The 26,731-nt window shown below is 40.2% G+C and overlaps 1 protein-coding gene across 3 annotated transcripts in view; it reads left to right on the top strand.

Moving 5' to 3' along the window:
* The window catches only part of COPS4 (COP9 signalosome subunit 4), a 41,846-nt gene extending 17,211 nt beyond the window's left edge, over positions 1 to 24,635 (top strand). The window contains exons 5-11 of one of the 3 annotated variants that reach the window (XM_016950974.3): positions 5,688 to 5,841; positions 6,017 to 6,167; positions 11,822 to 11,992; positions 15,214 to 15,329; positions 17,220 to 17,304; positions 22,002 to 22,149; positions 24,135 to 24,635. In XM_016950974.3, coding sequence (XP_016806463.1) covers positions 5,688 to 5,841; positions 6,017 to 6,167; positions 11,822 to 11,992; positions 15,214 to 15,329; positions 17,220 to 17,304; positions 22,002 to 22,149; positions 24,135 to 24,195 — 886 coding nt within the window. In that variant the 3' untranslated portion in view covers positions 24,196 to 24,635. 3 annotated transcript variants of the gene reach the window in all.
* The last annotated feature ends 2,096 nt before the right edge of the window (positions 24,636 to 26,731 follow it).

The raw sequence follows: 26,731 nt of genomic DNA, 5'->3' as shown, positions 1-26,731 counted from the left end.
TTTAAATTAGCTGGGCCTGGTGATATAGTATGGATATGCATCTATACTCCCAGGTACTTGGGAAGCTGAGGCGAGAGGATTGTGTGAACCCAGTAGTTTGAGGCTGCAGTGGGCCATGATTGCACTGCTGTACTCCCACCTAGGGCACAAAGCAAGACCCTGTCTTTTTTAAAAAAGGCTTATACGGTACCACAGATAAGGTGGATGTTGTGAGAAGTATTGAATTCTAGATATGTTTTTTAAGGTAGAGTAAGGATTTCCTGATGGCTTGTATGTAGAGTGTGCAAAAAAGAGTCAAGATAAGCCCTGATTTTTGGCCTGAGCAATTGGAAAGTTGGAGTGGGGAAGAATAGGTTTGTAGGGAATATCAAGAGTTTCATTTTGGACATATGATATCCAAGTAGAAATATGTAGTGAGGAGTTGAATATATTAGTCTGGAGATTAGAAGAGATATCTGGACTAGATATACATATTTGGGAGTTATTGACATATAGATGAAATTTAAAGCCATTAGATTGGATGAGATGCCCAAAGGAGAGAATGTAGATAGGCAAAAGGACTGAGTATAGTGAGGTCTGGAGCACTTCAATGTTAAGAGGTTGGGACCAGGGGAAGATGTAGCAAATGAGAAGGATTATCCATTGAGGTAAGAAGGAAATCAGAATAATGTGGAGGGTGGTGTCCTAGAAGCCAAATGAGGAAAATGTATCAAGGGCCAGGTGGTGAGCTATGGCATTGATAGGTCAAGTAAGATAAGGAGTACAGGTTAACTGTTGGCATTAGTAGTGTAGAGGCCACTGATAACCTTAACCAGCTGAGTTCTGTGAAATGATAGTGAAAGCCTGATTGCATGGTTTAAGAGAGAATGGGAAGAGAAGATTTGGAGATAGTGAGTATGGGCTACCCTGTGGGGGAGTTTTCAAAAAAGGTAGCAAGAAAAACAGGGTAGAAGATGACAGCAGACGTTAGGCTAAGGGATTACTTTTTCTTTTATGATCCAGTAGAAAGCAAAAATTTGATATAGGGGAATTGGGGAGAGGATTCTTGCAGGAGTAGACAAGAGAGGAAGGAATCTAGCAGAGGGATAGGCTTTAGATAGGAATATGGTTAGTTCATCCGTGTCAGAGTTTCTCAGCCTCAGCACTACTGGCGTTTTCGGCTAGACACTTTGTTGTGGGGGCTGTCCTGTGTATTGCAGGAGGTTTTAGCACCACTCCTCTGATTGCTGGATGCCAGTAGTACTGCTGTTCCTAGTTGTGACAATAAAAATGTCTGTAGACATATTAGTGATATAGTGGTGGAATTTGTGTTAAGTACTCTTTCATTGCATTGCTCCAGTATTCTTTTTTTGTTGGCTTTTTGGTTTTGAGAGAGGGTCTGGCTCTGTCAACCAAGCTGTAGTGCAGTGGTGTGATCTCAGCTCACTTCAACGTCCATCTCCTAGCCTCCCAAGTAGTTGGGACTACAGGTGCACACCACTACGCCTGGCTAATTTTTGTATTTTTAGTAGAAACGGGGTTTCACCGTGTTGCCCAGGCTGGTCTCAAACTCCAGGGCTCAAGCAATCCACCTGCCTTGGCCTCCCAAAATGCTGGGATTACAGGTGTGAGCCACCATGCCCAGCCTTGCTTCAATATTCTTAAGGAGGTTGAAATCAGAGACATCAGCTGGAAGGGTGGATGGGGTTGGAGTGTGAGGTTGAGGAGAGACAATAATGTGAGAAGTAATCCCCTTAGGAGAGTGGGACAATGAATGGACTCAGCATGTAAACTTGGCAGCATTAAGGACTTGTTGAAGATCATAATGATTAAAATTAGATCAGTCATACTGGGCACAGTGGCTTCATGCTTATAGTCCTGGCTACAGGCCTCAGTCCCGGCAGAGGTGGGAGGATCCTGTGAGCCCAGAAATTTGAGCCCAGACTGGGCAACACACTAAGACCCCATCTCTAAAAAAATTTGATTTGGTGATTTTTCCCATCACATTTCAGCTACATGAGTGCAGGAAAGGAGTGAGCAAACAATTAGGTTTAACCACAGTTGCGATTTTTGCCTAACAAGTATGACAGCAAGAGAGGGACAAGGGAGATGAGTACCTATGCGGTTCAATGATGATAAGTTATTACAATGAGTGACCATAGGAGTTAGGCTAGGTAAAGAGGGAAGTGAGGCCTTTATGGAGAAAGGCAGTGACATGTAAGGGATAAGTGGTTTGGAGGGCACAGTGGGTTCAAGGATTGTTGGGTTTGAGATACTAGAGAAAATGAGGTAGAAAAACAATTTAAAAAAATTAAGATGGCAGGGCGTGGTAGCTCACGCCTGTAATCCCAGCACATTGGGAGGCTGAGGTGGGCAGATCACCGGAGGTCGGGAGCTTGAGATCAGCCTGGCCAACATGGTGAAACCTCGTTTCTACTAAAAATACAAAAATTAGCCGGTGTGGTCTCATGTGCCTGTAATCCCAGCTACTGGGGAGGCTGAAGCACAAGAATCATTTGAACCCGGGATGTGGAGGTTGCAGTGAGCCGAGATTGCACCACTGCACTCCAGCCTGGGTGACAGAGTAAGACTCTGTCTCAAAAAAAAAAAAAAAAAAAAAAAAGATGGTTTATAACTCTTACTCAACCAGTCTTACCTCTTGATGTATATGTTTTTTAAAATTTGTAGTTCTTTATGAAACATTTCTCCTAAGTATATTGCACAAGAAGGATGAAAGGTATGAGACTATTGGTTATTGTATTGAAAACACTTCCCCTTCCAGTTGGCAAGTATAAAACGGTACCAACTGTGAAGGACTTAAAAATATCTTTGGCCAGGCGCGGTGGCTCACACCTGTAATCCCAGCACTTTGGGAGGCCGAGGCGGGTGGATCACAAGGTCAGGAGATCGAGACCATCCTGGCTAACATGGTGAAACCACGTCTCTACTAAAAATATAAAAAATTAGCCAGGTGTGGTGGCAGGCGCCTGTAGTCCCAGCTACTTGGGAGGCTGAGGCAGGAGAATGGTGTGAACCTGGGAGGCGGAGCTTGCAGTGAGCCAAGATCACGCCACTGCACTCCAGCCAGGGCGACAGAGCGAGACTCCATCTCAAAAACAAAACAAAACAAAACAAAGCAAAAAATAACTTCATCTGCTTTTCTACTCGTTTGCCAGGTGAACGAGGGATTCTTTTTTTGTTCTTCATTAATATTTGCAATAGTGAGGCAGACACTGCTTCAGACATCTTGCCTTTTTTGTGCATTATTTATGAAATTACTTGGCAATGATGCTCCTTGATAAAGCGGCCAGTTTGTAAAAAAGCCTTCATATGTAGATGTTGAATTTTGCATTTCAAGGTCCCTTGATAATTTGGTAGTTTGAAAAAGCTGGGCTTTCTTGATTGCTTTGGTCTTATTCTTTACCTAGCATTTTTTCCCTAGCACAGGGCAATTGATTTATTTTCAGTGGTAGCTGAAACAAATATAAAATTAGATACTGTTTTTTGCAGTGGTCATAATTATCATTTTATAGTACTATAGTGTTATCCTCATCTGTGAGGAAACCAAAGAGATAAAAATGTCATTGGTTTTCTAAACGAGTTAAAGTGACTAAATGTAGACTTTGGATAAATGGGAACTTTTTCTTTCAAAAAATGATTCATTCTGATTATGAAAGTAATCGATATAATAGTTACACTTGGCAAAAAATTGGAAAATTCAACAGTATAGTGCTATGCATAGCAAGCAATGTAAATTTGAATTGTGAATGGAAAAAAGTACAGAATATTAATATATGCAAAAAATAAATTTGCATAAATTTCTCCTCCCATTCTCCTTTGCCCCCAAATCAATAAAGTATAGAATTATTTTCAAAGCTGGGGCCAAGTGAATTATAAACTCCGTGTTCTTGCCACATGGTGGCACCACTTTTGCAGGTAAATAGGATTAATTTTTCTGTTAGGATTAATCTTGTTTCATGTGAGTTTTGAGTTATGTGAGGTCTTTAGTTATGCATTCCTGGCATAAAATGTGACCGCTGAGATGAAGAACAAAATGAAAACCACCTATAATCTGACTACCCACAGATAATTGCTATTAGTATTTTGATATATGTGTATAGAAATATATTTTAATAGTGTTTTACATACTGTTTTATCCAGTTTTTTCATTTAGGAAAAATACGTGGTGACTAGATTATAATTATACAGTATTCTACCTTTTTTTTTTTTTTTTGAGATGGAGTCTCACTCTGTTGCCCAGGCTGGAGTGCAGTGGCATGATCTCGGCTTACTGCAACCTCCACCTCCCGGGTTCAAGCTATTCTCCTGCCTCAGCCTCCCTAGTAGCTGGGACTGCAGGCGTGTGCCACTATGCCCGGCTAATTTTTTTATTTTAGTAGAGACAGGGTTTCACCATGTTGGTCAGGCTGGCCTTGAACTCCTGACCTCGTGATCTGCCCGCCTCGGGCTCCCAAAGTGCTGGGATTACAGGTGTGAGCCACCGCACCCAGCCTTGTATTCTACCATCTTTATGCACCACAACTTGATCACCAATAATATCATAATAGGTGATTTCCAATTTTTTTCCTAGCATAGATATTTATAAATAAATAATTTTACAAATGAATATCCTTTTAGATGCATATGTGTGCACATACCTGGCTATCTTTTTAGGATTTCTTTTCTTTTTTTTCTTTTTCTTTTCTTTTTTTTTTTTTTGAGACGAAGTCTCACTCTGTCACCCAGGCTGGAGTGCAATGTCACGATCTTGACTCACTGCAACCTGTGCCTCCTGGGTTCAAGCAATTCTTCTGTCTCAGCCTTCCGAGTAGCTGGGATTACAAGTGTGGTGCCAACCACGCCCGGCTAATTTTTTGTATTTTTAGTAGAGACAGGGTTTTACCATGTTGGTCAGGGTGGTCTCGAACTCCTGACCTCAGGTGATCCACCCGCCTAGGCACCCCAAATTGCTGGAAATACAGGCATAAGCCACCACGCCCGGCCTTAGGATTTATTTTCTAAAGGTAAATGTATAGTGGGTTAAGGGGATATGCATTTTAAAGGATTCAAAGGATGGTTGGAGAGCATATTTCCCAGTTATTTTCTAGGAAGGTTGTCCCACTAGTCATATATGATATACCCCTAAACTGGGCAGTTGTTCTTTTAAGATCTTTAGCTTGTGAGATTATCTGAGGATTAAAAGCAGCTAAGATATAATGTGATTAATGATAATAAAAATTCAACAAAACTTTTTAGTTTTTGTGTAATGCAGTAAAAAGTTTGATTCCCGGCTGGGCGCGGTGGCTCACGCCTGTAATCCCAGCACTTTGGGAGGCCGAGGCGGGTGGATCACGAGGTCAGGAGATCGAAACCATCCTGGCTAACACGATGAAACCCCGTCTCTACTAAAAAATACAAAAAATTAGCTGGGCGTGGTGGCTGGCGCCTGTAGTCCCAGCTACTTGGGAGGCTGAGGCAGGAGAATGGCCTGAACCCGGGAGGGGGAGTTTGCAGTGAGCCAATATTACACCACTGCACTCCAGCCTGGGCAACACAGCAAGACTCCGTCTCAAAAAAAAAAAAAAAAAAAGTTTGATTCCCTTACGGTACCAGAATATATATCAGGAAAAAACAACATATCTTCTATTATTCCTAAAATTTTCTTGACAAAATGTTGAGTCATTATGTGTTTTTCTGTTACATCCTAGACAGTACAATGTAGATTATAAACTGGAGACTTACTTGAAGATTGCTAGGCTATATCTGGAGGATGATGATCCAGTCCAGGCAGAGGCTTACATAAATCGAGCATCGTTGCTTCAGAATGAATCAACCAATGAACAATTACAGATACATTATAAGGTAACAGATGAGTTGATTTGGAATTAATTATGTATTGGAGAATTGTAACATACTAAGATGTTCCAGGACATCTGATAGATGCTCTTAAATATTAGAAATTGTTTCTCTGTTTTGTTTTTTTTTTAACTCTTGCTTTTTAATTTGTCCCCTAATTGAAACATTTTCCCTCTGTTAGGTATGCTATGCACGTGTTCTTGATTATAGAAGAAAATTCATTGAAGCAGCACAAAGGTACAATGAGCTGTCTTACAAGACAATAGTCCACGAAAGTGAAAGACTAGAGGCCTTAAAACATGCTTTGCACTGTACGATCTTAGCATCAGCAGGTAAACACGTAATAATTTATACTTAAATGAACAGTTATCTTTGCTTAATAACTTTAGGTTGGTTACTGTTGGAAAATTTAGCAAGGAACTATTCTTCAAAAGGATGTCTTCATAATACAGTTATGGTAAATGTAGTTTAAGTGTTTAAAAACAGAAATAAAATGATTTGTTAAATAATTTAATATGCTTATATCAGCCTATTATGCATATGTGTTAAGAATAGTTAAAAGAGGGCCGGGCGCGGTGGCTCACGCTTGTAATCCCAGCACTTTGGGAGGCCGAGGCGGGTGGATCACGAGGTCAGGAGATCGAGACCATCCTGGCTAACATGGGGAAACCCCATCTCTACTAAAAATACAAAAAATTAGCCGGGTGTGGTGGCAGGTGCCTGTAGTCCCAGCTGTGGGGGAGGCTGAGGCAGGAGAATGGCGTGAATCCAGGAGGTGGAGCTTGTAGTGAGCCGAGATCGGGCCACTGCACTCCAGCCAGGGCGACAGAGCGAGACTCTGTCTCAAAAACAAAAAAAAAGAATAGTTAAAATAGATAATGTAAAGTTCTAAAATTTCACTAAAGAAGTGGATATCAACTTAAGTGAGAATTATGCAGAGTGAAACAAAAATTAAAATCTATAGATTGATGAAATGATAATTAATGCACTGCTTTTGGGTTTTTTTTTTTTTAACCTCCAAGCCTTAGTTTTAGCCCTGGCATTTATCCTTTTCTTCAATACGTGTAACAAATATTGTTTGTTCTTTTTACTGAATTTTAGCATGTAAATCACTTATGAAGTAGAATGGGTATTAAGAGGAAATGCTAATTCTAAACCATAGCTTTTCTTAAATTGCTCTATCACCCAGGCTGGATTGCAGTGGTGCAGTCACTGCTTACTACAGCCTCAATCTCCTGGGCTCAAGTGATCCTCCCACTTCAACCTCCCAAGTAGCTGGGACTACAGGTGCACACCACCATGCCTGGCTAATTTTTTTGTATTTTTCTAGAGATGGGGTTTCTCCATATTGCCCAGTCTGGTCTTGAGCTCCTGGGCTCAAGTGATCCACCTGCCTTGGCCTCCCAAAGTGCTGAGATTACAGGTGTGAGCCACCATGCCCATCCCATTTTATTCTTTATAGACTAGTTCTTATTTATTTTATTTTTTGTTACTGAAAAGGCAGTACATGAACATGGTACTGCTTCTTTTTCTAAAGAACTTTTACTGGTTTCTTACCTATCTTTCAATACAAATGGTAGCATATACACACTTTTGCAACTTGCCTTTTTATTGTAACTGTATACATCATAGTGATCTTTACATGTCAGTACATATAACTCATTCTTTTTGGTTTTCTGTTGTCTGGCTTTATCATAATTCATTTAGTCAGTCACAACACTATAGTGATTATGCACATGTATGAGCATATGTATAGGTTAACTTTCTGGATCCAAAGGTACATACTTTTGAATTTTTGATAGACGTTCCACATTGCCCTATACTATTACACTCCAAACAAAAACATTCATGAGCACCTGATTTCTTACACAGGTATTATCACATTCTTTTATCTTTTCTGATCTGGTAGATGAAAAACAGTATCTCACTTTAGTTTTAATTTGTATTTATGAATGCTCTTGAGCATTTTTCGTATGTTTAAAAAAATTGTTGAAAAATCTGTATTTCTTTATTGAGTGAATTATACATTTATGTTGACTGGCCATTTTTTGAGTTGTTTGTCCTTTCTTGGTGGCTTGTGGAAGCTCTTTCGATATAAAGGAAAATTAAAATTTTTCCTAACTTGTCATCTTTTTGGTTTTGTTTATGACATTTTTGCCATGCAGAACCTTTTAGTGTTTACTTAATTACATTTATTAATCTTTCTTTAATGGCTTCAAGGTTTTGTTGACTTGCTTAGAAAAGTCTTCCCTACTCTGAAATTATATGTAGTTTTAAATCCCCCCATGTTTTCTTTCAGTACTTTAGGTTCTCAAATTTCTTGGTGTCAGGACCCCTTTACACTCTGAAAAAGTACTGAGAACCGGAAAGCTCCTGTTTATGTAGATTCTATCTACTGATTATTAGAAATTAAATGAGTAATTTAAGACAATTTATTAATTTATTTTAAAGTAACAATAATAGACCCATTACATATAAACATAAATGACATACTTTTATGAAAAACAATTATATTTTTCCAAAGCAAAAAATGTTACTGGGAATGGAATTGTTTTACATTAAAAAATTTTTTTCAATGTCTAGCTTAATAGGAAACAGCTCAATTCTTCTTCTTTTTTTTTTTTTTTTTGAAACGGAGTCTCACTCTGTTGCCCAGGCTGGAGTGCAGTGGCGCCATCTCGGCTCACTGCAAGCTCAGCCTCGCAGGTTCATGCCATTCTCCTGCCTCAGCCTCCCGGGTAGCTGGGACTGCAGGCGCCCGCCACCACACCTGGCTAATTTTTTGTATTTTTTTAGTAGAGACGGGGTTTCACCATGTTAGCCAGGATGGTCTCGATTTCCTGACCTTGTGATCCGCCCTCCTCCGCCTCCCAAAGTGCTGGGATTACAGGTGTGAGCCACCGCACCCGGCCGAAACAGTTCCATTCTTATAGGTACTGCCGCATTCCCTCCGTTTTAATAGGTTGTTTTAGTTAAAGTATATGAAGAAAATTCAGCCTCACACAGATGTGTAGCTGGAAAAGACAAGCACATTTTAATTGTATTTTCAGGTAATTGTGGATATTCTTTGATAGTATACTTGACAGATGGTATAGTTCTTTTTTTTTTTTTTGAGATGGAGTCTCGCTCTTTCGCCCAGGCTGGAGTGCAGTGGCGCTATCTCGGCTCACTGCAAGCTCCGCCTCCTGGGTTCACGCCATTCTCCTGTCTCAGCCTCCAGAGTAGCTGGGACTACAGGTGCCCGCCACCACGCGCAGCTAATTTTTTTTTTTTTGAGACGGAATCTTCCTCTGTCGCTCAGGCTGGAGTGCAGTGGCACGATCTCGGCTCACTGCAAGCTCCGCCTCCCAGGTTCAGCCATTCTCCTGACGCCAGGCTAATTTTTTGTATTTTTTAGTAGAGACGGGGTTTCACCGCGTTAGCCAGGATGGTGTCGATCTCCTGACCTCGTGATCTACCCACCTTGGCCTCCCAAAGTGCTGGGATTAAAGGCATGAGCCACCGTGCCCGGCCGACAGATGGTATAGTTTCTTACAGATTAGTTGCAATGTGGAATCTGAAACCATATCAATAAGTTTTTTGCATTCCATGACACGAAAAATTCTGTTTTCTACTTTCTTTAACATAATAAGTTAGCAGCCATTAAGAATCCTTGCTTGGGGCCAGGCGCGGTGGCTCACGCCTGTAATCCCAACACTTTTGGGAGGCCGAGGTGGGCGGATCACTGAGGTTGGGAGTTTGAGACCAGCCTGACTAACATGGAGAAACCTCGTTTCTACTGAAAATACAAAATTAGCCGGGCGTGGTGGCATATGCCTGTAATCCCAGCTACTTGGGAGGCTGAGGCAGGAGAATCATTTGAACCCGGGAGGCAGAGGTTGCAGTGAGCCGAGATCGCGCCATTGCACTCCAGCCTGGGTAACAGGAGCGAAATTCTTGTCTCAAAAAAAAAAAATAATAATAATAATCCTTGCTTGGGTCATTCATTACATTCTATGTTACAAAATGGTGATTTGCTCATTCTATTCTTCTGCATGAACTTTTTTTTCCTTTTTTTGTACTTTTATTTTGAACTTTTTACTTTGTACTTTTTTTTTCTGCATATTTTCTGTTGGTATGATATGTACACAGGAAAAGTACACATGAAAAGTATACAGCTTGATGAATTTTCACAAACTGAACACCTCCATGTAACCAGCATCCAGAACAAGAAACAAAATATTGCCAACACCCCTCCTTCTTTGTGCTTTCTTCCAGTCACTAGCCCCAACTCCTAACCCTACAAGAATAATGACTAGTATATATTAGCCTTCTTATTTTTTTATAAATGAAATCATATAGTGTATTCATTCTTGTCTTCTTTTGCTCAAATTTATGAAATTTATCATTATGGCTATGTGTATTTGTACATTCTTCATTTTCCTTGTTATTTAGTATTCCATTGTATGAATATACCACAATTCATTTATCTTAATTTCTTATTGGCTGCTAGGAATAGAACTGCTATGAACATTCTTGTATATTTGACACAGCTTTTTATTTATTCAGGGTATGACAATCAATTACAATTGTTACTCTTTTTGATGTTTAAATTGTTCCAATCATGACTAGATTATGTCTTTTTTTTTTTTTTTTAGATGGAGATGAGGTCTTGATATGTTGGCCAGAGTAGTCTGGCCTCAAGCAGTCCCTCCATCTTGGTCTCTCAAAGTGCTGGGATTATAGGCGTGAGCCACTGTGCCTGGCCAGTTACGTCTTTTTGACATGGCCCCATTAATCTTTGAATACTTCCCTGCGAATTAGCAGAAAAAGGAACTTGGATTTATCTTGTATTTTGCCTGCCTCAGACTTGAAATCAGCTATTTTTCAAGGATCCCTCGTTCTTTTTAATGGGCTACCAAGATATGGACAGTAGATATGCTCATTGCTTCTGGGTGTCATTGTGTTTAGGCTCTTTTGGTATAAAGAGCTAGAAATACATTTAGAAAGAAAACCGTTGTTGATAGGATCATTTTCATGAGTTTGATTTTTTTAATGTTATCAGTTGTCACTAAAGTTCCTTAAAAATATAAATTGAAACTATGAATATTAAGTCTCCTATCAGATAAATATTTTTTCATCTTTTATAAATTTTTATTAACGAAGTAATTAATGTTTATTGTAGAAGTACAAATAAGAAAAGGAAAATCGAAATCACCTGTTCTTCCAACCACTTGTAACATTTTGGCCCGAAATTCTTCATGTATGACTGTATAGTTGCTCTTCTTTATCTGTGGATTCCATGTTTCTGAATTATCCTCCTTGGTAAAATTTATTCATATCCCCAAAGTCAATACTTGCAGCACTTCCACTGTCATTTGCAGATACGTGCAGGGTGGAAAAACATTTGAATGTCCTTACACATGTTTCCACCCGAGGTTGAACATGTAGATTCCCTGCTTGTTTTTTTACTTTTATACTGTACACAAATGTCCTTTTCATGGTCTGTTTAAGATCATGTTTTTCACACTTTCGTTCTGTTACCAGTGATTTTGCTATTTAAAATGGCACCCAGCCATAGTGCTGAAGTGCTGTCTGGGGGTTGTTCTTAAGTGCCCTATGGAGAAAATACGTGTGTTAGATAGCTTCATTTAAGTATGATTTATAGTGTTGGCTGTGAGTTCAATGTTAATGAATCAACAATATGTATTAAATAGGATGTCTCTATACAGAAACACACATAAAACAAGGTTACAGATTAATTCATTGACAAAAATGTTGTGACCAGATGCTCACAGGAACCTAGCTTTGTATTCCCATAGGAGCAGCAGTTTAGTGTTTGATAATTCAGCGTCGGCAGTGACTGCAGACCATAATTACCATGAATAATGAATACTGGCTGTATATTTAGTAGACAAAAATGAGGTCATAAGATAGGTTTTTTTTTTCCTAAAGAAACATTGTGAAAATAACATTGTGAAATTTGATGCTCATTTATTTCTCTTAGGACAGCAGCGTTCTCGGATGCTAGCTACTCTTTTTAAGGATGAAAGGTGCCAGCAACTTGCTGCCTATGGGATCCTAGAGAAAATGTATCTAGATAGGATCATCAGAGGAAATCAACTTCAAGAATTTGCTGCCATGCTGATGCCTCACCAAAAAGCAACTACAGCTGATGGTAATGATCCTGTCTTATGTGTATATGGTAGTCAATATTTAGGTACAGACTAGTGAAAGTCATGTTAAATTAGAAGTATCTTGCTATCTTTTAATAATAATTCTATATAACACTTCCTTATAAAAAAAGAGGAATTGTTTTTATTTTTATTTAAACTTTTTTTTTTTAATTTATAAAATTTTTTTTGAGACAGAGTCTCGCTCTGTCACCCAGGCTGGAGTGCAGTGGCACAATGGCATGATCTTGGCTCACTGCAAACTCCACCTCCTGGGTTCATACCATTCTCCTGCCTCAGCCTCCCGAGTAGCTGGGACTACAGGCGCCCGCCACCACGCCTGGCTAATTTTTTGTACTTTTAGTAGAGATGGGGTTTCACCACGTTAGCCAGGATGGTCTCGATCTCCTGACCTCGTGATCCGCCTGCCTCGGCCTCCCAAAGTGCTGGGATTACAGGCATGAGCCACCATGCCCGGCCTATTTTTTATTTTATTTTTTGAGACAGAGTTTTACTCTTGTCGCCCAGGCTGGAGTGCAATGGTGCGATCTCGGTTCACCACAACCTCTGCCTCCCGGGTTCAAGTGATTCTCCTACTTCAGCCTCCCAAGTAGCTGGGATTACAGGCATGTGCCACCACGCCTGGCTAATTTTGTAATTTTAGTAGAGACGGATGTTGCTCAGGCTGATCTCGGACTCCTGACCTCAGGTGATTCGCCCCCCTCAGCCTCTCAAAGTGATGAGATTACAGGCGTGAGCCACAGTGCCTAGCAATACAATCCTTTTAACTGGGTATACTGCTGTACTACTTAAAAAATATATATTATGGCTGAGCATGGTGGCTCATGCCTGTAATCCCAGCACTTTGGGAGGCTAAGGCGGGAGGATCTCTTCAGCCTGGGAGTTTCAGACCAACCTGTGCAACATAGTGAGGCCTCATCTCTACAAAATATAAAGAAAAACAGCTAAGCATGGTGGTACATACCTGTGGTTCTAGCTACTCGGGAGGCTGAGGTGGGAGGATTGCTTGAGCCCAGGAGGTCAAGGCTACAGTGAGCCGTGATTGCCCCACTGCACTCCGGTTTCAGTGACAGTGTAAGACCTTGTTAAAAAAAAATTGTGATAAATATATAAAACATAAAAATTACCATTTTAACCATTTTTGGGTGTGCAGTTCTGTGGCATTAAGTACTTTCACATTGTTGTGCAGCCATCACCAACATCCATCTCCAGAACTTTTACATTTTCCCAAACTGAAACTCTGTACCTATTAAACAATAACTCCTTATTCTTGCCTCCCCTCTGCCTGCTGTACTACTTTTTGACATGGGATAGATTGGGAGAGGAACAGACTGAGGAGAGAAGTTTTTCTTTTTTATTTATTTTTTGTTAGTTACAGTCGTGCTCTGTTGTCCAGGTTAGAGTGCACTGGTGCAATCATGGCCCACTGCAGCCTGGAACAAAGTAACTGGGACTGCAGGTGCACACCACCATGCCCGGTTAATATTTTAATTTTTAGTAGAGTTGGGGGTCTCATTGTGTTGCCCAGGCTAGTCTTGAACTCCTGGCCTCAAAGAATCTTCCCACCTCAGCCTTCCAGAGCACTGGGATTACAGACATGAGCCACTGTGCCTGGCTAAGCAGTCCCTTTTTTTTTTTTTTTTACTTTTTGAGACAAGGTCTCACTCTTTTGCCCAGGCTGGCGCTGGCATGATGCCATAGCTCACTGCAGCCTCGACCTCTTGGGGATCCTTCCACCTCCACCTCCCCAGAAGCTTAGGCGTGTGCCACCACACCCTGCTAATTTTTAAATTTTTTTGTAGAGACAGGGTCTCTCCATGTTGCCCAGGCTGGTCTTGAACTCCTGGGCTCAAGCAGTCCTCCCATCTTGGCTTCCCAAAGTGCTGGGATGACAGGGGTAAGCCACTGCACCTGCCTGCTTTTTTGAACATATTAAATTTGAGATATTTATAAAATTACTGGATTGGATATTTAATTTAGGTAGTTGGCTGTGTAAGTCTGAATTCAAAAGGGAGATTTCGATTAGAGATATGTGTCTGATCATTATCAGCATTTTGATGGTATTGAGACAATGTAGGATAAAAAGAGATGAAGGTGCAAAATTAAGCCCTCTAATATTTGAGAGAAGGAAAAGAAGGAGGAAGCAGCAAGGTAGACTGGGAGATAGGAGTTAAGTGAAAAACTAGCAGATCGTGGGTGGAATTCTGGAAAAGGAGAAGTGAGGCATTGTAAGAAAAAGAGGTTCTCAGAATACTTCCCTTGAAGTCTCCAAGTATATTTTGTCCCCTGCACTCATTACAGTAGTTAAATGTTCAGCAGAAATATGTAAGCATTGGGTGAGCCCAGTGGTCTAATACATTCAAAGTAGGACCTTGGGTCCAGAACATTATGAGATACTGTATGACCTCACTTAAAAGAGGATTCTATGCCTGATCTTTCAGGAGGGTTAGCCTGATCTTTCAGGAGGGTTAGCCTGATCCTGGGTCTGGATCTGGATATTTCTCACATTTGCCTTGGTTTGATGCTCCTGGAGTGCCCAAAAGAATAGAGATCACTTTATCAAGCTTGCAGAACAGGTTGCATGATTGTTGTGCTGCTGCTTGCTAGTAAAAGTTTATGCTTGTAGAAAAAAAAGTTAATGGGCTGGTGCCGCGGCTCATGCCTGTAATCGCAGCACATTGGGAGGCCCAGGTGGGCGCATCACTTGAGGGTAGGTGAGAACTGCCTGGCCAACATGACGAAACCCTGTCCCTACTAAAAATACAAAAAATTAGCCAGGTGTAGTGGTGCACACCTGTAGTCCCAGCTGCTCAGGATACTTAGGCATGAGAATCGCTTGAACCTGGGAGGCGGAGGTTGCAGTGAGCAGAGGTTGTGCCACTGCATTCCAGTCTGGGCAACCGAATGAAACTCTGTCTCAAAAAAAAAAGTTAATTTGATAGCCTGAAGAAGCAAGATTCTAAACCCAAAGGGGTTAGATCTATATGCTTAATAATTACTTGCCAATCACTCATTTGCTAAATATTATTTTTATTTAATTGTACATTAATGAAACTACATCATATATTGGCTACTTTTAAAATTTTGATCAGAGGAGTTAAAGAGGATGAGTTATTACATGCCTAGACATTTTCAGAAAAAATGATGCATCTTTTTAGAGTATAAAACTAGTTTCAAACTTGTAACTGTCTTATTTATGTTTAAGGTTCCAGCATCTTGGACAGAGCTGTTATTGAACACAATTTGTTGTCTGCAAGCAAATTATATAATAATATTACCTTCGAAGAACTTGGAGCTCTTTTAGAGATCCCTGCAGCTAAGGTATCTTCTTGATTCCAATACATTTAAAAAAAAAGTTAAGAGATGAAACTATTAAAATAATGAGAAAATAAAATAAATGTTGGAAACAACATTTATTATCTTCCAACAAGATAAATGTTGGAAACAACAACAGAATTACACCTAAAAAGCCACAAGTAAATACATTCTTTAGAAGTTAAAATAGGCCTAGTCTAGTGTTTATTAGTGGAATTGTCTTAGTGTTTTTTGGTGTTTTAAATTGTGTTTTGTGATAAAGTGACCTAGAATAGAAGTCTTTCAGGAGTTTCAGGTTATGACACCCATTTTCTGAGAATGTCTTTGTTTGGTGTCTGTTTAAATCCAACAAAGTACCAATGACATTCAGAGAGTATTGCAGGTATCATTTACAAAATATTCTCTTAACTTTAAATAAAATTCAGCAACCTTACTTTTAGCTAATTTATAAACCTTAAAAGTCATGCAGTTATGGGTCGCATCCCCTTTTCTCTGGCAGTGAAATTTTTTGTCTGTTTATTTTTTTATTTATTTTTTGGACAGGGTCTTGCTCTGTCACCCAGGCTGGAGTGCAGTGGTGTGATCATAGCTTACTGCTGCTTCAGACTCGTGGGTTCAAGCAATCTTCCTGCCTCAGACTCCCAAGTAGCTGGTACTACAAGTACACATCACCACGCCCGGCTAATTTTTTTGTTTGTTTGTTTTCCCCTGAGACGGACTCTAGCTCTGTTGCCCAGGCTGGAGGGCAGTGCTGCAATCTCGGTTCACTGCAACCTCTGCCTGCCAGGTTCAGGCGATTCTCCTACCTCAGCCTCCTGAGTAGCTGAGATTACACCACCATGCCCAGCTAATTTTTGTATTTTTAGTAGAGGAACTGTGTTGGCCAGGCTGGTCTCAAATTCCTGACCTTATGATCCACCTGCCTCAGACTCCCAAAGTGCTGGGATTACAAGTGTGAGTCACCACGCCCAGCCCTTTTTTTTTTTTTTTTTTTTTTTTTTTTTAAAGAAACAGGGTCTTGCTATGTTGCCCAGGCTAGTCTTGAACTCCTGGTCCCAAGTGATCCTCCTGCTTCGGCCTCCCAAAGTGCTGGGATTACAGGCATGAGCCATTGTACCTGGCATGGCAATGAAATTTTAATTAGAATTTTCTAACAATTCCTTTACTTGTACACATTCAATACACAGTAAAGGAAGAACAATTTGGGAGTCAAGGTTTAAGTTACCATTAAAAGAGACTTTCTTCTTGAGGCTTTAAGGTACGATCTCTTGCTGAGACTATTGGAGGTGAATATATTTTTAACAATAAATGCTAGTCACAATCTGTTCAGGACTGATAGGATTGATTGTGAAGATGGTCAAAATTAATAAATGACCAGGTCACAATCCAGTTTGCTTATGCATAGTAAACATTAGGTATGTCTTCAGGAGTTAGGTAGTAGACCTTTTGCTTTCTTTTAATTGTCTTTTAAACCCTTTCAATTTCTTTTTGAATTTCACCATCTACCTTTCAATTTTTAAAGAGTTTCTGGGGTAGCAAATACTGTGGAAATTGAAATAAAATAAGAAAAACTAGTTTGTTTGGGTTTTTTTGAGGTGTGGATCCTAGTAAGAAGAAAAATTGATAGTTTGCTTTTGAGCAGAGGAGAAAATGGTAGTTACATTCTTGTCCAAAATCTCACAAGAAAAACAGATCCCAGTTAACTTAAAATAATGGCTTATGCACAGCAAGAATTGGGAAATAGCCAGATTTACAAGATTTACTCTTCTAGTGGCAGATTAATGTATATGTAAAGTTTAGTGATGGTAGTTAAACCAGAAGCTTTCCGTTCTCTTTTCATATGTGAATAACTAAAAGATATGATAAAGTTTCTGAGAGTTTTTTTTCCCCCAATAGGCGGAAAAGATAGCATCTCAAATGATAACCGAAGGACGTATGAATGGATTTATTGACCAGATTGATGGAATAGTTCATTTTGAAAGTAAGAGGTTTTGTGTATTTCTGTCATAATGAAATAGCAGTGAACTGTTATATTTGTGATTAAAACATGTTGGACAGTTTCCTTTGACTCAGAATCTTACTACTGGAATGAGCTTATTTCCCAAAGAAATAATTTAAAATAATTTTTAAGAAGTTATATTCATGAGGCTGGGCATGGCGGCTCATGCCTGTAATCCCAGCACTTTGGGAAGCCAAGAAGGGTGGATCACTTGAGGTCAGGAGTTTGAGATCAGCCTGGCCAACACGGTGAAACCCTGTCTCTACTAAAAATATAAAAATTAGCCAGCTGTGGTGGCAGGCACCTGTAGTCCCAGCTACTCAGGAGGCTGAGGCAGGAGAATCACTTAAACCTAGGAGGCAGAAGTTGCAGTGAGCCGAAATTGCAGCACTGCACTCCAACCTGGGTGACAAAGCGAGACTCTGTCTCAAAAAAAAAAAAAAAAAAAATTATATTCATGAATCTACTTACTGCAGGATTTTCTATGTTAAGGAAAAATTTGAAACTCAAATTGTTGTATCAGTTCATTCATTTATGCATCAAATATTTATTGACCACATACCATGTATCAGGCATATGGAAATGACAGTTGCATTTCCTATTCAGCAACTCATTAAACTAATGGAGGCAGACAGGTAAGTGGATCCCTTGACTTTTTCATTGTCTAATACCTTCCCAGCTCCTTATTCCCACCTCATTTACACCCTGGACCTTGCTGTACCCAGAACTTTTCCACTTGCAAAATTTTTATTTGAAATATCTCACTCTGGCCATAACCTTTTTCTTGTTTCTCTAGTGGTCTGTGGTCTGTCTCCGTTACTCCCAGTTCAATTCTTCCTTGACCTTATTGGAGTTTCTGGTCCATTGACTCTTCTGTTTTCTTCCAGTTAGCATAATCTTTTTTGTGCTGGAGAAGAGTCAGGCATCAGACAGGCTGATACCTCTCTAAATTCGAGGTCACAGGTCCTCAGCACTACATAGGATTCATGGTACATTTCTGTAGTCCACTCTTTTTCCTACTTTGCAATGACTATTTCAGGTTTGGTTTTTCTTAAATCTCTGACTTTTCTCCCCATTTATTCTCAGTAGAAAACCTTGTTTCCTATTTCAAAGGGGAAAAAAGCCATCAGTATGAAATATTTTAATTTCCTTTTTTAGTTTTTTTTCTCTCATTCAATTTGAAATTTTAACTTCTTTATCAGATGTAGAAACACTTTAATTTTAGATGTAGATGTGAATCTTTTTCTTCCTTCGTGTTTTACTGCAGATGGTTTCCGTCACCCTGTCTGGTTGTTCCACTTGGGCTTTGGACCTTTTCTCTGATCCTTTCCCTTTCCCCTCCCACCAAAAAACACTGGTTTAGGAACCTGAGGTTAGCAGTTATTTTTGTCTGATTTTATCCTTTTTTTCCTACTGGCTTCTTTCCATCAATATTTACACATCCTCAGGACTCCTTCATTTTAATGAAAATCCTTATATCTTCCAAATCTCATCTTGACTTTTCAACATATCAAATAGTGTTGATCTCTCACTACTTTTTGAACCTTCACCCCACCACCACAGCTTGACTTTTGTCATCTCTTCCATCCGATTCTACTTTTCCTCTTATATCTCCAGCTATCCTTCATAGTCATCTTTGTAGAATCTGTAGTACCTTTAAATTTAAATACTAGTTACTTAGGGCTTAATCCTAGACCTTTCCCCACTTATGCTACTGAGTTTCCATGGGTAATCTCATCTATTTCCTTTGATTCAGTTACCGTCTCTGCATAGACAATGCCTACATTCACCTTTCTAGAGTGATTCTAAGTCCCAGCCCCATGGTTCTAGTTTACTACTAAGGTGTTTCTACCTGATTGCTTCATGGGCATCTTAGCATGAACATATCAAAAACTGAATTTATTATCTTCCCTTCCTGTGTGTCCCCCACGACTAACCAGCCAGCCATCCCGAAACTGTATTGTTAGCTTTCTCCAATATTCCTTATCCTTGGGCTCAAACCATCCTCCCACCTCAACCTCCAAAATCCCTGAAGTGCTGGGACTATAGGTGTGAGCCACTGTACTGGGTCCTTTTCTTCATTTCTTACTATCACAAACCTATTCTGAACCCTACTATTATAACCTCTTCAGGTGTTGAGAAATAACCTCTTTCTTTCCTTCTCATATCTACAATTGCTCCTTTCTAGTTCAGTTCCCTAGTACAGCTGGAGTGATTATTTTCTTTTAAAAAATGCAAGCATAAAAAAGAAAGAAACAAATAGTTAAATCATGTTATTCTTTTGTTTACACTGTGATGAATGTGTTCCCCATTGCTTGTAGAACAAAGTTCTACAAAGTCTCCCAAAAGCTGGTCCTGGTCCTTTCTAGCTTTCTCTTGCATAAGTCTTCTTTTTATTTTTTTCAGCATTGCAAATTCTTCCCCCTATCAAACATTCTGAAATATTTACCCCTTTCCAGCCATCTTCTCTTTGTCCCATGTCTCAATTTGAATATCCTTAATCAGTAATGATTTTCCTGACTCTCCAGATTAGATATGGCTTTAAATTATATATTCTCATGTCAGCCTGAATTTCTTCCTAGCATTTATCTTAGTTATTTTCAGTTGTGTAACTATTTGTCTAAATGTCTGTTTCTGTTTCCAAGTTAAGCTTCCTGGTGATAGGTATTAAGTCTGTCTTATTTTCCATGGTACATCCAACATCTGTTCCAGTGTCTGGCACATTGTAAATGAGAAATAAGTGTTGAATAAACAAACACAGCATATGATGAGTAATATAGCATTTCCCCTTCTGTGCATTAATGTTGCTTGTCTATTTCCTCCCTTCCCTCACACCTCTCTTTCTGGCCTTCCAGTATCAATTTGCTGTAGCTTTTGTTATAATGATTTTTTTTTTTTTTTAAGAGACAACTCGCTGTGTTGCCCAGGCTGAGGTGCAGTGGTATGATCATAGCTCACTGTTGCCTCAAACTCCTGAGCTCAAGCTGTCCTCCTGCTTCAGCCTCCCTAGTAGGTAGGAAGGACTACAGGTGTATACACCGCACCTGGCTAGTTGTTTTTCTTCTTGAGATGGGGTCTTGTGGTGTTGCCTAGGCTGGTCTTGAGCTCCTGGCCTCAAGTGATCCTCCTGCCTCAGCCTTCCAAAGTGCTAGGATTATAGGTATGAGCTATTGTGCCTGGCTTTTTTTTTTTTTGAGATGGAGTCTTGCTCTGTTGCCAGACTGGAGTGCAGTGGTGCAATCTCGGCTCACTGCAAGCTCTGTCTTCCAGGTTCATGCCATTCTCCTGCCTCAGCCTCCCGAGTGGCTGGGACTACAGGCGCCTGCCACCACGCCCGGCTAATTTTTTGTATTTTCAGTAGAAATGGGGTTTCACCGTGTTGGCCAGGATGGTCTTGATCTCATGACCTCGTGATCCGCCCGCCTTGGCCTCCCAAAGTGCCGGAATTACAGACGTGAGCTACCGCTCCTGGCTGCCTGGCTGATAATTTTAACTTTATCTGTAATATGTGTCACAAATATTTTTTGCCATTCTGTCAGGTTTTCTTTTTCTTTTTCTTTTTCTTTTTGAGATGGAGTTTCTTTCGCTCTTGTTGCCCAGGCTGGAGTGCGATGGCTCAATCTCGATTGACCACAACCTCCACCTCCTGGGTCCAAGCGATTCTCCTGCCTCAGCCTCCCAAGTAGCTGGGACTACAGGCATGCACCACCACGCTCATGCACCACCATGCCCGGCTAATTTTGTATTTTTAGTAGAGACAGGGTTTCTCTATGTTGGTCAGCCTGGTCTTGAACTCCCAACCTCAGGTGATCAGCCTGCCTCAGCCTCCCAAAGTGCTGGGATTACAGGCGTGAGCCACTGCACTGCACCCGGCCGAATTCTGTCAGGTTTTCTTCTGGAAGACAATGCATAACATAAACACATTTTTAAATTTTTTTGCACTCAAATAGGTCAATGTTTTATTTTATGGCTTTTGAATTTCCTGTATTGATTAAGAAAGTCTCTTCTACCTTGGAATAAAACTAGTGTTTTCCTAAATTTTTCTAATATTATTTTACATTTAGGAATTTAATCCATCTACAGTTCATTTTTGTGGATAATTTTAGGTTATGGTCTAGTTGTTTTTTTCTAGGTGAATAGCCAATTATCCAAGTATCATTTATTAAATAAAACATCCTTTTTGATTAAATTGTGATCTTTGACATATCTGATTAGGTTCCACATATATGTTTGCATCTATTTCTGTACTCTGTTTGGTTCCACTGATCTGCAATAATATGGTAATAAACAAATTTATAATAAATTTTAGTATTGGTAAAGCAACTCCTGCTTCCCACTACTTTTTTTTGTTAAATTGGAATTCACATGGGCTGGGCACAGTGGCTTACGATTGTGACCCCAATGCTTTGGGAGGTTGAGGTGGCAGAATTGCTTGAGCTCAAGAGTTCAAGACTAGCCTAGGCAACATAACGAGACCCCATTTCTACAGGAAAAAAGAAAAAAAGAAGGAAATTCACCTAACACAACAGTAGCCATTTTAAAGTAAACAATTCAATGGCCTGTAGTATATTTACAATGTTGTACAACCTCTATCTCTGTCTAGTTTCACAACATTTTCATCTTTCCAAAGGAAGCCCTTGCCCTTTAAGCAGTTACTCTCCATTCCTTCCTTCCCCCAGCTTCTGGCAACCACCAATCCATCTTCTGTCTCTGGATTTACCTAGTCTGGATAGTTCATATAAATGGAATCATACAATATGTGACATGTGACCTTTTGGCTGATTTCACTCAGCATAGTATCTTTAGGGTTCATCCATGTCATGGCAGGTAATCAGCGCTTCATTCATTTTTATAGCCGAATAGCATTTCATTGGATGTATATACCTCAATTCCACCACTGGTTTTCATTTTCAGAATTATCTTGGCCATTCTCAAACACCAATTTTTTTATGTTAACTTTAATAATTTTGGCCTGGTTAGAAAGCAAAATAGAAAAAAAAAAAGGGGGGGTTGTCTTTGGGATCTCTTTAAATTTATTTATTAAAGGAGAAGGATTGATATTTTTATGTTATTGTATATTTCCACCTGGGAATGTGATTTGTGTCTACTCAAGTTATCTTTTGCCCTTTATTAAGATTTTATAGGTTGCGGCTGGGCGTAGTGGCTCACGCCTGTAATCCCAGCACTTTGGGAGGCTGAGGCGGGCGGATCACGAGGTCAAGAGATCGAGACCGTCCTGGCCAACCAACATGGCGAAACCCCGTCTCTACTAAAAATACAAAAATTAGCTGGGCGTAGTGGTGCATGCCTGTAGTCCCAGCTACTTGGGAGGCTGAAGCAGGAGAATCCCTTGAACCTGGGAGGTGGAGGTTGCAGTGAGCTGAGATCGCGCCACTGCACTCCAGCCCAGGTGACAGAGTGAGACTCCGTCTCAAAAAAAAAAAAAAAAAAGATTTTATAGGTTGCTTTTTCACTAAATATGTGCCCTTTTTTGTAAATTTTGGTGCTGTTTTGAATGGGACATTCCTCTCAATTTTTTATTTCTAACTATATAGTGTTGGTATAGAGAAAACCCTGGTGGATTCAAGATGACTTTTTTTGAGGGATTTAAATGGTATGATATTTATCCTTCAGTCAAGTACAGATTTGAATGTGTAAACAGACTTGCTTTCCCCAGTAGGTGGCAGTGTCTTAGGAATCTGCAAGCCTTGGTGATGAAAAGACAGCCTCAGTCTTTTTTTGTTGTGGTTGAGGTTGTTGGGTTAGTCGGTTTTATTTCGTTTTCACTAGTAGTAGTAATAACATGCATCTGTATGTATTTGTTTTGTTTTGTTTTATACCTTGTGCCACTAATTTGGGTACTTTTGAAATGCTAGAAATTTAAAAAAAGAAAAAACACTTTTCTTAACTGCTGTTTAAATAGCTTAGTTTTATTAGCCAAGATCTTTTAGAGGGTTTTTTTTGTTTTTTTTTTTTTTGTTTTTTTTTTTGGAGATGGAGTTTCACTCTTGTCGCCCAGGCTGGAGTGCAGTGGTACGATCTTGGCTCACTGCAACCTCTACCTCTTGGGTTCAAGCGATTCTCCTGTCTCAGCCTCCCGAGTAGCTGGGATTACAGGCGCCCGCCACCATGCCTGGCTAATTTTTGTATTTTTACTTTTCTTTTTTTTTTTTTAATTCTTTAATTTTTGTATTTTTAGTAGAGACACGGTTTTGCCATGTTGGCCGGGCTGGTCTCAAACTCGTGACCTCAGGTGATCCGCCTGCCTCGGCCTCCCAAAATGCTGGGGTAACAGGCATGAGCCACCATGCCTGGCCTGAGTTTTAGACTTTTAAAAGCTAATAGAAGTATTGGCTGGATGCGGTGGCTCATACCTGTAATCCCAGCACTTTGGCAGGCCAAGGCGGGTGGATCATGAGGTCAGGAGTTCAAGACCAGTCTGGCCAAAATGGTGAAACCCCATCTCTACTAGAAATACAAAAATTAGTCAGTCGCAGTTGGCAGGTGCCTGTAATCTCAGCTGCTTTGGAGGCTGAGTCAGGAGAATCGCTTGAACTCAGGAGGTGGAAGTTGCAGTGAGCCGAGATCCTGCCACTGCAGTCTAGCCTGAGTGACAGAGCAAGACTCCATCTCAAAAAAGAAAAGTATTTATTGTTTTTATTTTTTTTGAATAGCTTTTTTCTGTTTTTTAGGTATTTAAAAGGAACATGCCTGTTCCAAGAATAGGCATGTAAAAAGTATATATCTTTTAACTCACAGTTGCTGTGAATACAAAGGAATAATTTTAATTTTGTACATTTTTTTCCCCTTAGCACGAGAAGCCCTGCCAACGTGGGACAAGCAGATCCAATCACTTTGTTTCCAAGTGAATAACCTTTTGGAGAAAATTAGTCAAACAGCACCAGAATGGACAGCACAAGCCATGGAAGCCCAGATGGCTCAGTGAATCCTTGCAGAACTTCTGTGCACATGACATCTTTTTCCATGTTGTGCAGATCAGTTTCACTATCTCCAAAGCAATTGCATCATGACCTTATACATTTCAATCCCTTTTATGCTGGATTCCGTTTAAAGAAGACATTATTAGAGCAGGAAGTACAAGCATTTAAAAATATGTAGTTCCCATATATTTCAGGGTCTCTGTGTATTAAGCTAACTCAGATGTTTTGAAAGCTTTTTCTTTAAACAGAGGTGAAATATCTGTGGCTAAAAAGTTTGAGATTTGTGATAACTTTGTAGTCATGTAAAACTTAAGTGCTTCATCCTCTCCAAATGTGGTTATTCTAATAAATGGAGAAATGAGCCAAATAAAAGTAGTACTTTGTTTTTAGTTAGCGAAGAGTATTTTGTTCCCTTTTCCTTCAGTTCAGCAGACATTGATTTATGCCCTATGCTAGAAATACAAAGATGAGTCATAATGCCTGTTCTCCAGGCATCCAAAGAGTCAAAGAGCCAAGAGACAGTAAGTTTAATACTTGTATTTGCTCCAGCTACTAGAGCACACAGATAGTAGCTCTTCAGTTAGGAGAGAGAAGTCAGGGAAGGCTCCACAGAGGTTTATTTTAGCTGAGCTTTATAGAAAAACATGGGGAAAGGACTTGAAAAAGTATGTAGGTGACTTTTAGTATCAGCTCCAACATGTAAAGAGCTTGGAAGTCGTCACATCCCTCCTCACAGCAAAAACAAACAAAAAACTGTACAGATTGGAATATCAATGGCTTTTCTTAGATCCGTGGAAGAATTAAAGTCATAGGACAAACCACCACTCAAAACCCTGGAGAGACAGGCAAATACAGAGAATCACAATTGGGATCAGCTTACTGGGAGAAGAGGCTGCTGGTCAGTGACTGGTAGGAACACTAAAATGGTAATTATTTAGATATTTTCTTAAACAGTAAAAATAAATATATATAAAAAAGTAAAATGGTAACAATGACAGCTACAGTAAACCTCAAATACAGCCCAGCTCCTATCCAAATTAATATAAAGCCTCATATTAAAAGCCTAGTTACTGGCTGGGTGCGGTGGCTCATGCCTGTAATCCCAGCACTTTGAGAGGCTGAGGTGGGCGGATCACTGACACCAGGAGTTTAAAACCAGCCTGGGCAACATGGCAAAACCCCATCTCTACTAAAAACAGAAAAATTAGCCGGGTGTGGTGGTGCACGCCTGTAATCCAGCTATTCGGGAGGCTGAGGCAGGAGAATCGCTTGAACCTGGGAGGCAGAGGTTGCAGTGAGCCGAGATTGTGCCACTGCATTCCAGTCATGGACACAGAGCAAGACTGTCTCAAAAAAAAAAAAAAAAAAAAAGCCTCATTACCTATTACTTGATGCATCATGTGTGGCTTTCAACCAAAAAATTATAAAGCATGCTAAAAGGTTAGAAAAAACACAATCTGAAGAGCTATACCAGCAACTGAACCAGACTAAGATATGGCAGGAGTGCTGGAATGATCAGACCAGGAAATTAAAACAACTATGATTAACATGCTGAGGACTCTAATGGAAAAAAATAGACAAGTTCAAGAACAGATCGGTAATATAAGCAGAGATGGGAACTCTTAAGATTTGAAATGCTAGAAATAAAGAAAAAAACACTCTCACAGAAATGAATGCCTTTGATGGGCTTATCATTAGTCTACTTGGCCAAGGAAAGAAACAGCCTGATAATATGTCAATAGAAACTTCCTAAACTGAAATGCAAAGAGAAAAAGGAATGAAAAAAAAAAAAAAATTGGGACAGAATATCCAAGAACTGGAGAACAATATAAAAGGTGTCACATGTGGTCAGGTGCGGTGGCTCATGCCTGTAATCCCAGCACTTTGGGAGGCCGAGGTGGGCACATCACAAGGTCAGGAGATCGAGACCAGCCTGGTTAACACGGTGAAACCCTGTCTCAACTAAAAAATACAAAAAATTAGCCAGTGGTGGTGGGTGCCTGTAGTCCCAGCTACTTGGTAGGCTGAGGCAGGAGAATGGCGTGAACCCAGGAGGCAGAGCTTGCAGTGAGCCGATATCACACCACTGCACTCCAGCCTGGGTGACAGAGCGAGACTCTGTCGTGTCACATGTGTAATGGGGATACCAGAAGGAAAAGAAAGAGGAAGAGAAGAAATATTTGAAATAGGCCGGGCACGGTGGCTCACACCTGTAATCCCAGCACTTTGGGAGGCCGAGGTAGGCGGATCACAAGGTCAGGAGATCTGGCTAACATGGTGAAACCCCATCTCTACTAAAAATACAAAAAATTAGCTGGGAGTGGTGGCAGGCGCCTGTAGTCCCAGCTACTCGGGAGGCTGAGGCAAGAGAATGGCGTGAACCCGGAAGGCAGAGCTTGCAGTGAGCCGAGAGCACACCACTGAACTCCAGCCTGGGCAACAGAGGGAGACTCCTTCTCAAAAAAAAA

Source organism: Pan troglodytes, chromosome 3 (assembly GCF_028858775.2).
Source record: "Pan troglodytes isolate AG18354 chromosome 3, NHGRI_mPanTro3-v2.0_pri, whole genome shotgun sequence".
Classification (NCBI taxonomy): domain Eukaryota; kingdom Metazoa; phylum Chordata; class Mammalia; order Primates; family Hominidae; genus Pan; species Pan troglodytes.
The sequence above is the reverse complement of the archived record's forward strand: the minus strand, read 5'-3'. Positions and strand labels throughout refer to the sequence as shown.